Here is a 12,586-nt window from a genome sequence, read left to right as displayed (position 1 = left end):
GTGGCTTGGTGAGCGGTATGTAGGTCCACACCCAGGATCTGAACCGGCAAACCCTGGGCAGCTGGAGCGGAACGTTCGAACTTAACTGCTGTGCCACTGGGCCAGCCCCAATGAGTATATTTTTTATTTCTAAAAATTATGTTTGTTTTTTAGAAGTGCTTGACTGTTTTTATTGTCTTATTCCGTATTCATCCACATTTCTCTTAATTTCTTTAAGCTTGCTAAATATAGTTTTTTTGTATTCCATATTGAAAAAGTCTAATAATATCTGAAGTGTTGTGGGGTTTTTTTTCCTGCTGCCTGTGTTTTGGCTGCCTTGCACCCATGGTACATTGTACATTTGCATTTCATAAATTTTGTTAACTGTGACTTCTTCAATTTACTTAAAACCTTATATGTGGGAATTCTATGAAGCCTGGCTTCCAGAGATAGGTCTATTTACTCACACTAATTGTCTGGGGGCAATACAACCTAGGACCCTCTTTAAATGAAATTATTCTTTTGAGGTTTTTTGGACTACACAAATAATATGAATTTGGACTGAAACCTAAGATTTTGTTTTTCTCCCTTATCTTATGCCAAGGTCTAGACCAGTGCATTTCTCACTGTCCCCTTCTGTATGGAAAATTTCTTTGTTTTCTTTAAAACTTTGAATTATGGATTTTCAAATATACTGAGGAGTAGAGGGTACTATGATGAAGCCTCTCTGTACCCATCATCCAACTTCAATGATTACCAGTATTTTTGCCTTCTTAATATGTCTGTTCTTCCCCTAGCTTACTATTGTAGTTAAGTTTTGTTTTCCTAGAGCATTCTAAAACAAATACCAGACATCATATCATTTCACCCATAATTTGAGTGGTATCTCTAAAACAAAAGGGTATTATGAGGATACAACCAGCTTAACCCAGTTAGGGGCTAAAAAAGGAAGGGAAAACTGTTACAGATCCATTAAAAAGAATAAACTTTTAACCCAAGTTTTTGGCATTTTCACAATACCGTTCTCACACCCCCCAAATTAATCATAGTTCTTGATATTGTCAGTGGTCTTTGACTAAACAAGTTGGGACACACCTATAGTTAAACAGATCGGGTTTATTCTGCTGGCAGGAAGGCAGAACACGTAACATGGTGAACTGTGGGATGTCTCAGTAAGAGAGTGTTAGACTTAAAGGATTTGGGCTTGTGTTAGAAGCTTTTGGGGGAGGGTTCCAGATTAGATGTTGTCAGGAAGCGAGGGTAATTCTATGATTGCATATCTTAGTAAAGCTACCTAGAAGGAGGAAACACTAGGCCGGAGTAAAGCTGTCATTGATAAAGAAGCAGCAATTGCTCATATTAGCCAGAAGAGAGGGATGTTTGGTCACTTTTGAGGCCCAGATGATGTTTATGATTTGTCTGTGTTCAGATGTCATTACAGAGCGGCCTTGTCTTTGTTGATAAATCATGGTCCCAGAGTGGCCTTGTCTGCTGTTGCTGTTCTGTGAAATTGTTTATGTTCAGCAGGAGAACACCCAGACCTAGCTGATGGTTCCCAGGCAGCTCCTAGATGTCGGGGGCTGCTTTTCTCTTTACCAATATCATCTAATACCCAGTCTGTGTTCACTTCACCCCAAATGCCTCAAAATGTGTTTTTACCCTTAGTTTTGTTCGAATCAATATGCAGGGTCCACACATTCAGTGGATTGTTATGTCTCTTAAGTCTCTTAGTCAGTAACGTTCTCCTTCCACTTTCTCCTCCAAATTGGGTTTGGCCGATTGTAACCTCATGATGTCATTTAACATATCCCTCAGTCTCTCCTCTTCCTCTTCTTAAATAAACTGCTAATTAGATGAAAAGATTTGTCAGGGGTTTTTTTTGGCAAAATTATAGTTGGTGCTGTTTCTTGTTACATCATATCAGAACTCACGTGACGTCCAGATGCCTCTTTTGTGACAAGAGGTATCAGTTGGTTCTGATGTCAGCTTGACCCTTCCTTTATAAAGTTCCCCAGCTTACTTATAGAGTCTTAAGTTATCCCCTAACTAATAAGATTCCTTCTTAATTACAAAAGGAGAAAAGGGTAACTTAATGGAAAAACCTGTTGCATGCCACCTTAACCAGGTGATCAAAGTTATCACCAATAATGAGACAAACTGGTGACATATGCCTCCTTAAATTATGCCCTGAGAAGGACCTGCATCAATTAATGTAATGCTTCATCCGAAAATGAACTTTCTGAATCTAATCATAAGAAAACATCAGACAAACCAAAACTAAGCTACAGACTGAAACATTCGTCCTGCACTCTTCATATCTTGAAAGATAAAGGAAGTCTGAGGGACTGGTCCAGATGAAAAGAGATTAAAGAAAGATGGTTTGAGGGCATGCTCTGGATGGGAAATTTCAAAAGTGATTGCTATTGTGGGGACCTGGATTTGGCCACCCCAAGATATGTCTCTTTGGCATGAGGACTATTTGAGGCTGGTTTCTTTGCAGACAGGAAAGCAACTAAAAAGTAGAACTAAATCTCTATCTGTAAAGGTGCTTCCCTCTCTGTACCAGGAGGAAAAAAGGAGATGACCTTCTTTCTAGAAACTCTTAATCAGTGCCAAAGGCAAGGACTTAAATCTGCATTTTATTGTGCTTGTCTTTTAACCTCCTGTAACTGACTTCCCTCCCCGTCTCATTTCTTTAAGGATTAAGCATCTTTCCTTAGGCTAGGAATTGATTGCTGCTCTCACCTGTGACCACCCAGCTCAAGACAATAGACTTGCCTCCTGCTACGCCCACCGAGATAGCAGACCCACTACCTGCTGTGTCCATCAAGCACTGTGCTGACAGGGCAATCTTGTGACTATTGTGGGAGGGACATTTCAATCATATGTGAAATATCCTGTTTGGGGGTATATAACCGCTCTGTGCACCCCACTTCTTCGGTGCCCTTTCTTCCTTCAGGAAGAAAGGCCCCGGGCCATGGTCCTCATAAAGCTTTGTTTAATTTTCTCTTGCTATTCTGTCTCATGTGAATTTAATTTGTTCTCCTGCCAGACGAACCCACATTGGATAGAGGAAATGTCTTCCTCCCCTACACTATAAAGGACATGATTGGGCCAGTTGGTGAAATCCTGCATGTGAACTCTGTGTTAGATAATGATATTAAATCCATGTTAAATGTTCCTGGTTTTGATTGTTGTGGTTGTGATAGAAAATGTCCAACTTCCTATGACACTGAAATATGTAGGAGGAAAGAGTCATGGCATCTGCAGTTTCCTCTCAAATGAATTTCTGTCAGTATCATTCTTGCTAAAGCACACACATGCACGCGCACACATCCACAGCCCCCTACGAAGAGAGGAGAGAGAAAGCAAATGTGACAGAACTTTAACGGTTGGAGAAGAGTCTATGTGAAGAGTATATGGAAGTTCATCATATTTATGCTATTCTTACTTATTTGAGTTTGAAATATTTTTCAAGGTTAAAAGTTGGAAAGAAACATCCCCACTCTTTACCTAATATTTTAGTAGCCATTGATTGTCATTGCCTAGATCGTTAATTCACTAGTGGTTGTACAATGGTGACTTTCTAATTCTAGCATTATCTTCATAATAAATGGAGCTTCTAATAAGGCTTCTATGATTCTTCAGTAGGATAAAGGATAAGCTTTCCTTTATCATAACTATTTGGTAATCATAAAATATTGTTGATAAAGGAGAGGAGGGGATACATGCTTGATTCTTTCTTATTATGAATTTCGAAATAATGAATTAATATCCTGCCCACCTCCAACAGTGACCATTGAAGGATTTTTTTGGTATCATTATGGACTCATGATTTTTTTTTACATTTGCTATATTTCAGTTGATTCCAGTCATTATTCTTTATTAAGTTGTTCCACCTGAAGCCAGACTTAAAAGGAGCCATTTTAAGTTGTCTCCCATATCTTTTTGACACAACCCAATTAGTCTTTGAAAGGCTCCTTGCTTTCCGAGTATAGGATGTTCCAGGCTCATCTTGAACGTTTCTTGGTCTACACTAGACTCAGCTATTTCCCAGATGAGTCCTGGTTTCTTTCACAGGTAAATGGCACTTAGAGGCGTTTTGGCACTAGAAGGCCTCATTGCTCTTAAGTTGTTAAGGACTCCAGGCATTTTCGGTGGTTCAGTCTAGGAAAAAGGTTACAAAGAAAAGATAAGTACATACTATATTCCCAATTCCTAATTGTTCTTGGGTAGGGAGATACAATCTTAAGAGTGAACTGTACCGTGTGTTTGCACATGCGTGTATGTGGTTACTCTGAAGCTCGTATGCAGAAGCTTCCAAGCCTCTGAGTGTATCTGTCAGTCCTAGGCTCTCACAGCTTCTTTCTTCTGCTCTAGCTCTGCTTGCTCAGGACCCTGCCTGGCCAGGAGAGAGACACACCAGAGGAACTATGGCTGCAGGATTGCTGAGAACCTGGTCACAGGTATGGGAGAAATTATTCTGTTTCCAAAAATACATCACTGTTCCCAAAGAACACATCTCTCTTTTTTTTTTTCTGCTGAGGAAGATTTGCCCTGAGCTAACATCTCTTCCAAATCTGCCTCTTTTTTTGCTTGAGGAAGATTAGCCCTGAGCTAATATCTGTGCCAGTCTGTCTTTATTTTGTATGTGGGTCACCAACTCAGCATGGCTGAGAAGTAGTTTAGGTCCACGCCCGGGATCTGAACCTGCAAACCCGGGCCACTGAAGTGGAGCACACTGAACTTAACCACTATGCCATGGGGCTGACCCCCCCAAAGGACATATCCCTTGCCTGTGACCCACAGCGTCACAGCCCAACTAGACCAGCCTCAGGCTTCCCTAGTTCTCTGGTTTTCTTAGAATGGGAGAGAGAATGCCTTAGGAAAGCCTTCTATTCCTACAGTATTTGTTAATTTTTTTCATATAATTTTTTTCATATATTCTTCCACGGTAAGCGTTGGTTCCATATTCTGCTTGGTGCTATGAAGAAAAGAAAGATTTTTCACTAGGAAAACCATTTCATCCATTTTCCAAGTATTTTTCTCATCCTGCAATGTGCTCAGTCTGTATTGGATCTTAAATAAGACTGGAAGAGTCCTCACAACCTACTTGTGGAAATATCAGGCCAACTGTGTGTTAGAAAAGCTGCTAAAACCACAGGCCTGAATGAGATGGTCCAGGGAGTGAGAGCAAAAGAAGAGAGTTCCAAGAACTGAACCTTGGGTCAGATAATGAGATGTCTGAGCTTCCTAGGCATTGGTCTCCCTCCCCAGTCCTGTCGGCCTCACCCACCGTCCTCCCAGGTCAGCATTAGAGCTGGTCCTTGGCTGAGCCAGAATGTGTGTGTGATGTTTTAGGACTCAGTGACCTTTGAGGAAGTGGCAGTAGACTTCTCCCAGGAGGAGTGGGCATTGCTGGATCCTGCTCAGAAAATCCTGTACAGAGATGTAATGCTGGAGAACTTTAGGAACCTGGCTTCAGTGGGTAAGGTTGGGCTCATTCCTTTATTTATACATTTGTGCATGCACTAAACAGTTTTTCATCACATGTAGTGTTCCAGGATCTCTGTAAAGAATGGCAGTATGTGGTAAACCCAAAATGGATGGTCCCTGCCTTTGTGGGGCAGTCTCATGGCTTCCCATGAAAATGTGCTGATTTCATTAAAAGATTTAGGTAATTTGCAGCATGTCTGTGATCTTGGGCATGGATTTCAAGGGTCAGTTCCATGCGGGATGTGGAGTGTGGGGGTTTGTTCTGAGGCCCTTGTGAAAGAGCTCTGATCTGATTGCTTTGCTGCTCCTAAAGTTGTACTTGCCTGTCTTCAGAATCCTTTAAGATGAAAGTATTAGACTCAATTTTGTGGAAGGATTTCTTGTCTCCTACAGTCATGTGTCTTTCCCATGAGCAGGGTATCATCTCTGCAAACACAATCTGATCACTGAAGTGGAGCAGGAAGAACTGAGGCCAGAGGAGAGAGGAATTCTCCAAGGTGCCTGTACAGGTGAGCCCTAGGCAGAAAGGAGTCACTGTGTGGAGCAGCCATAGCCAGTGAGGGGAAGTACATTTGGGACTGTCAATCAGTGAAGGAAAAGAATTCTGAGGCCACTACCTGAGCTTTCCTTCTTTTACCATCTCTCCATTCATTCATACTTTCATTTGGTCTCAGAGAAAAAAACCGTGTTAATTCCTCTTTCAAATTCACATTTCCTTGAATACTTTTCGTTTACTTCTCCCTACTTTGCTTTCCAGATAATACCCTCTCTTATTGTCTCAAGCCTCCAGAATCCTTTCTATGTAAAATACCTCCCATTTCCATTTTTTTGTTCCTGTCATTGGCATCTCTTCCCAGAGCGTAGTGCCTAAAATAATTTCTCTGGTCACTGGTTGGATCTTTCACATTTTCTTCCTATATTTAGTGTTATTATTTGAAAACAGATCCATAGGATGCCTGCCTCCTTTTTTCTTTCATCTACTTTTTCTCCCAATAGTTATAAAAATTCTCCCTATTCAGTTTCAGACTGGGATACTCAACTGAGATCCAAAGATGCAATTCCTATGCAGAATGTTCCTGGGGAAAAAACTTCCAATGGCAGAAAAATGGTAAGATTCACTAGGAATGATTGCTAATTTTTTACAGTAGGAGAGGTCTGTGAATTTCTGTGAGTTAAAATGGCAGCAGCACTGAAACAAGGGGAGACAGTTGAGGCAAGTAGGCTTCATTCACCAGAAAGCTGTCTCAGGAATGACTTTAGGAGTCTCGTAAAATTGAAGGAATCTCCAAACCTACCTCAACACTTGCTGCCTCACAGAGAATATCAAAAAGTAAACATTCACTTAAATGTGATTCCATTATTAAATATTTAATACATAACTCATTCATTCTTCACTCATTAGAAAAGCTCCATATTTAGGATGCCCTTTGATGGGAATGAATATGACAGAGCCTTGGGAAGAGCATTCAGCTTATTCAACTTGAAAGAACTAGTAGGGCAAAAATCGTACACACTCTCTAAAAATGGTAAAAATGTCAGTCATAATAATATGCTTTCTCTATATGGTAGAATCCACATGGAAAAGAATCCCCATAAGTGTAACGAAAGTAAGAAAGCCTTTAGTCACCACTTATTCCTTATTCAACAGGCACCAACTCATTCTGGCCGGAAACCCTTAGAATTTGATCGTTGTGGAAAATTCTTCAGAAGGAGCTGTCACCTTATTTGTGCAAGATATTGCAAGGGAGAGAAATGCTACAAATGTAAAGAATATGGGAAAGACTTCAGCCATCCCTCAACCCGTAGAAGTCATGTGAATACTCACACTGGAGAAAAAACTCTTGTATTTAATGATTGTGGAAAAGCTTTCAATCAAGAGTCATCCCTTAGGAAATGCTTAAGAGCTCTCACAAAAGAGAAATCTTATGAGTGTTATCAATGTCTTATATCCTTCAGCTTACACTCTTCCTCTTCAGTACATGACCAAATACCTACAGGAGAGAAACTCTGTGAATGCAGTGTCTATGGGAAAAGATCTTCTCTCAGTGTCCACCAAAAACTATATACTGTGGAGGAAAGCTTAAAATTTAATGAACATGAGAAAGTTTTCACTGGCCCCTTGTCCCTTCAGAAATATGTGAAACCTCACCCTGGAGAGAAACCTTATGAATGTAGTGACTGTGGGAAGGCCTTCATTTTTCATTCTTCCCTTAAGAAACACGTTAGATCACACACTGGAGAGAAACCTTATGCGTGTTATCATTGCGGAAAATCCTTCAGCCAGAGCTCTCATCTTAATGTGCACAAAAGAACTCACACTGGAGAGAAACCCTATGACTGTAAGGAATGTGGCAAGGCTTTCACTGTTCCTTCCTCCCTTCAGAAACATATGAGAACCCACACTGGAGAGAAACCCTACGAATGCAGTGACTGTGGGAAAGCCTTCATTGATCAGTCATCCCTTAAGAAACATACACGGTCTCACACTGGAGAGAAACCTTATGAGTGCAATCAGTGTGGAAAATCCTTCAGCACAGGCTCTTATCTCATTGTACACAAGAGAACTCACACTGGAGAGAAAACCTATGAGTGTAAAGAATGTGGGAAGGCCTTTAGGAATTCCTCTTGCCTAAGGGTCCATGTGAGAACTCACACAGGTGAGAAGCCCTATAAATGTACTCAGTGTGGAAAAGCATTCAGCACCAGCACTAACCTTATAATGCACAAGCGAATACATACTGGGCAGAAACTCTATGAATGAAATGACGGTGGAGTAGCCTTAAGTGGTCCTTCACACCTCACTTCTCATTTTAGAACTCACACTGGAGAGAAACCTACATTGTGATCAACGTAGAAAGCCTTTAGGTACATCTCTTGATTCACCTTATACCAGGACCAACCTTATAAATGTTATAGTTCTGTGATTATCTTTATCAGTGAGTGTTTCATCCTTAAAGTGTGACAGCTTATTAACTGATGAGTGCTAAAGGTTATGTAGCACTCTAAATTCTCCTTGATCTACATCACAAAAGTTTTGATGTATAATGTTTTCATTGTAATTTAGTATTAAACATTGTCCAATCCTCATCAAGATGTCTTGGACTTATAGGTTATTTAGAAGTTTATTTTTTAATGTGCAGACTGTATCATATTTTAGTTATCTTTTTGTCCTAGATTTCTTACTTAATTGAATTATGCACAGAATGCACGATCTTCATGATAGAGATGCTAAACAATATAGATTCAAACAGAAAATTGTTGGAGACTTGCTGTGTGGCCTAATGTGTGAGACACTACACATTGCCATCCCAATGTCCAGTTTTCCCTTCCTTCCTTAAAGTAACAAAACTACAATTTTGTTCACATTGGCAGGGTGGACAATTTTTTAAGGACTCAGCTCCAGCTTTCCTTGCAGCTCTGACTGCCCATAAGCCCATAGTTCTGTCCAGTGAGCAATAGGCAAAGGTCACTGCTTGTTGGTTCTAAAGAAGCCCATGGAAATGGGAGCATCTCATTTGGCATTTTCTCTTTACCCTTTGCCTTGTCTCTTCTTTCCTAGAAAATAGACCAAGAGGATGACAGTCATAGGCTACTGATTATACGAGAGGGACATACAATATTATTTGGCTGTACCAGCCTTGGGTTGCTTATTTCTGGACTTCATGGAACATGAGAAAAATAAACTCCTACCTGGTTTAAACTACTCTTGTGGGAAGATTCTGTTACAGTGGATGTCAGTCTCAACTGATACATCTCATATGTGGTCAGGTTTTATGAATCCTTCAACTATGGTTGGAAGCAATGTATATTCTGTAATTGTTGGGTATAATAGATTCTTTCTTCTTGTGTTTTTTAGATCTGTATCATTACAGACCTTACCTTGTCATCTGTCCTTTATTGAGACAGTTGTGTCAAAATGCCCCACTATGACTGTGGATAATCAGATTATTTTTTAAATTCTCTCGTTTCATTTCGAGGCAATATAACTGCATGCATACAAATATAGTCATTTTATATGTTTCTGTTAAATTGTCATTACATTCTTATATAGTGCCTACCCTTTTTCCCTAATAATGAATGTTCATTAATTCATTTGATATAAATGTGAGCTATTGACCTAATTGATAGTATTTTCTCCCTACCAATTTGTAAAGACAATCAGAAACATCTTCCCTTGGCACTATGTAAATTATGATGTTCCTTGCAACACCAAGAGGGATATCCTCGGTGTGACATCCCCTGTGGGAGACAGAGAGATCAGGAAGTCCCCAGCAAAGACACCAGCAGCCCTCGCTTCTCTCTGTTGTTCCTTGCTTTGCTTCTGTCACGACTTGCTCACCAACCTAGTGGGATAGGAGGGATCTGCTCAATGGAGACTGGTGGCTCAGTGTTTAATGAAAAAGGAAAAGGGGTGGGACAATTTGTTCTTGCTCCTCCTAAGAATCCTCAGGAGGTTTCTCAACTCAAATTGGTTTGTAAATCTCCCAGTGAATGTGCTTGGGCTGTCTTCAGTGCCACTGCCTATCAACATGTAAGAGCATCTTCCTAAAAACTCAATTACTCCAAAATTGGGATTCCCCCATGTTGCTTTCTTGGATGTAGACTCCAGTGCTTCTGAGGTTGATAGGGACAGTCTAGAAAGGGAGGCCCCCTGCTGTGAGCAGGGGCCACTCAGGACACCAGGAGCTTGTCAGGCAAATACCTAAAGGAAAAAGCGGGGAAAGACAAGAAACTGACAATAAAACAACAAAAAAGAAGTAGTATAAAGGCCTGGGCTTTACGTGGCTACAAGCAATTCCCCCCTTCCAAAAAAAGGGAACTTTAAATTCTATGTACTGAGTAACTGTCAGGTCTAGCAAACACAATGCTAGTCTTACTGATTTAAAAACAACAATGAAAAATAAACCCCTAGATACAGGGGAGAAAATAAAAGGTAAATAAGTAAAATTTTTTATAGATTTTTTTAATTGAGATTCATAATAGTTTACATCATTGTGAGATTTCAGTTGTACATTATTTCTTGTCTGTCACCACATAAGTGCTCCCCTTCACCCCCTGTGCCCACCCTCCGCCCCCCTTCCCCTGGTAACCACTGAACTATTTCCTTTGTCCATGTGTTTGTTTATATTCCACATATGAGTGAAATCATATGCTGTTTGTCTTTCTCAGTCTGGCTTATTTTGCTTAGCATAAAACCCTCCAGGTCCATCCATGTTGTTGCAAATGGGATGATTTTGTCTTTTTTTATGGCTGAGTAGTACATTATATATATATGTGTACATTATATATATATATATACACATATATATATATGGCACATCTTCTTTATCCAATCATCAGTCAGTGGGCGCTTGGATTGTTTCCATGTCTTGGCTATTGTGAATAGTGCTGCAATGAACATAGGGGTACATATGTTACTTTGGATTGTTGATTTCAAGTTGTTTGGGTAGACACCCAGTAGTGGGATAGCTGGGCCATATGGTAGTTCTATTTTTAGTTTTTTGAGGAATCTCCATAGTGTTTTCCCACAGTGGCTGCACCAGTTTGCATCCCCACCAGCAGTGTATGAGCATTCCCTTTTCTCCACATCCTCTCCAACATTTGTTGTTTTTGGTCTTGGTAATTACAGCCATTCTGACTGGTGTAAGGTGATACCTCATTGTAGTTTTGATTTGCATTTCCCTGATGATTAGTGAGTAAATAAGTAAATTAAATACATAAATGTAATATTTAATATTTGATGTATGTAAATAAATTATAAATATATATACACACAAATAGAACTAAATCAAAGATCCATAATTCAAACAACTGAAAAACCAAAATTTATATATTAAAACTTATATACTAAAACTTACATAACAAGTTGTATATAATTATCATATATGTAATAAATATGTGACAAAATTTATATACAGTCGTGTGCCACATAATGACATTTTAGTCAACAATGGACTGCATATACAGTGGTGGTCCCATAAGATTAGTACCATATACCCTAGGTATGTAGGAGGCTATACCATCTAGCTTTGTGTCAGTACATTCTGTGATGTCCGCACAGCAATGAAATCACCTAATGACGTGGTTCTCAAAACGTATCCCCACAGTTAAGTGATGCATGACTGTATTTAAAAATTCATATATCAAAAAGATAAAAGGAGCACTGTGATTGGCTTTTGTGCCTTCAAAATATGTTCTAAATTAAACTTAACATTTGCTAACATATACTAATTGAAGAAGCTTCATAGAGTTAATCAATACTTGGTCTCAAATTATAGTTATACCTGGGGGACCCCACTAAATTTAAACACAATTTCCCCTATAATCATAAAAAAAGTAACTAAAAATAAAATAGAGGAAAATAAGTGTACCTCACTTCAACTGTAGGCTTGCCTAAATTTCCCATAGTCATTGTACCCACTGTTCTAAAACACCCCATCTTAGGCATAGATGCCCTGACACCATGAAAAATAAATTTAAGATAACTCTGGCATTTTTTAATTTTCTTGATAAAATGTGATTTCATGGACGCTTAGTTAAAATAACTAATATGGCCCAATGTATGTTGAAACTGGGCCTTCAACACTTAAAACTTATTATATAAACATAATAATGTACTGCTTCTCCGCATAATAATTTAATTTTGCCTGTTCTAAAAACTGAAAATAAACAACTATTTCCATGCCTTGGGATTAGCTGAGTAAACAGCAATGACAGTTCCTGGACTATGCCAACTGTGATCACTGCTAACCATCATCTGTGATGAAGCACAGTGGAATGTTACTGCTTTCCGTCTCTTACCTTACACCACATACAAAAATTAATGGATAAAAGACCAACCATAAGAGCTAAAACTACAAAATTCCTAGAAGAAAAACATAGGGGGAAAACTTCATGAAATTGGATTTGGCAATAGTTTCTTAGATGTGATACCAAAAGCAATTGCAACCAAAGAAAAAAATAGATAAATTGGACTTTACCAAAATTAAGGCCTTTTGTATGTCAAAGGTCAATCAACTTAAATACTTTTGTACTCCAAAGGACACATCAAGAAAGTAAAAGACAACCCATGGAATGGGGGAAAATATTTGCAATTCATATATGCGAATAG

General features: G+C 39.2%; 1 protein-coding gene across 1 annotated transcript in view; it reads left to right on the top strand.

Moving 5' to 3' along the window:
• The window catches only part of ZNF177 (zinc finger protein 177), a 36,081-nt gene extending 26,902 nt beyond the window's left edge, over nucleotides 1-9,179 (top strand). Inside the window, exons 8-12 of the mRNA XM_046685980.1 lie at nucleotides 4,360-4,445; nucleotides 5,341-5,467; nucleotides 5,892-5,984; nucleotides 6,495-6,583; nucleotides 7,124-9,179. Of these exons, the coding sequence (XP_046541936.1) occupies nucleotides 4,360-4,445; nucleotides 5,341-5,467; nucleotides 5,892-5,984; nucleotides 6,495-6,583; nucleotides 7,124-8,236 (1,508 nt within the window). The 3' untranslated portion in view covers nucleotides 8,237-9,179. The remainder of the gene's footprint in view (nucleotides 1-4,359; nucleotides 4,446-5,340; nucleotides 5,468-5,891; nucleotides 5,985-6,494; nucleotides 6,584-7,123) is intronic.
• The last annotated feature ends 3,407 nt before the right edge of the window (nucleotides 9,180-12,586 follow it).

Source organism: Equus quagga, chromosome 14 (assembly GCF_021613505.1).
Source record: "Equus quagga isolate Etosha38 chromosome 14, UCLA_HA_Equagga_1.0, whole genome shotgun sequence".
NCBI lineage: Eukaryota > Metazoa > Chordata > Mammalia > Perissodactyla > Equidae > Equus > Equus quagga.
This window is presented reverse-complemented; position numbering and strand designations above follow the sequence as displayed.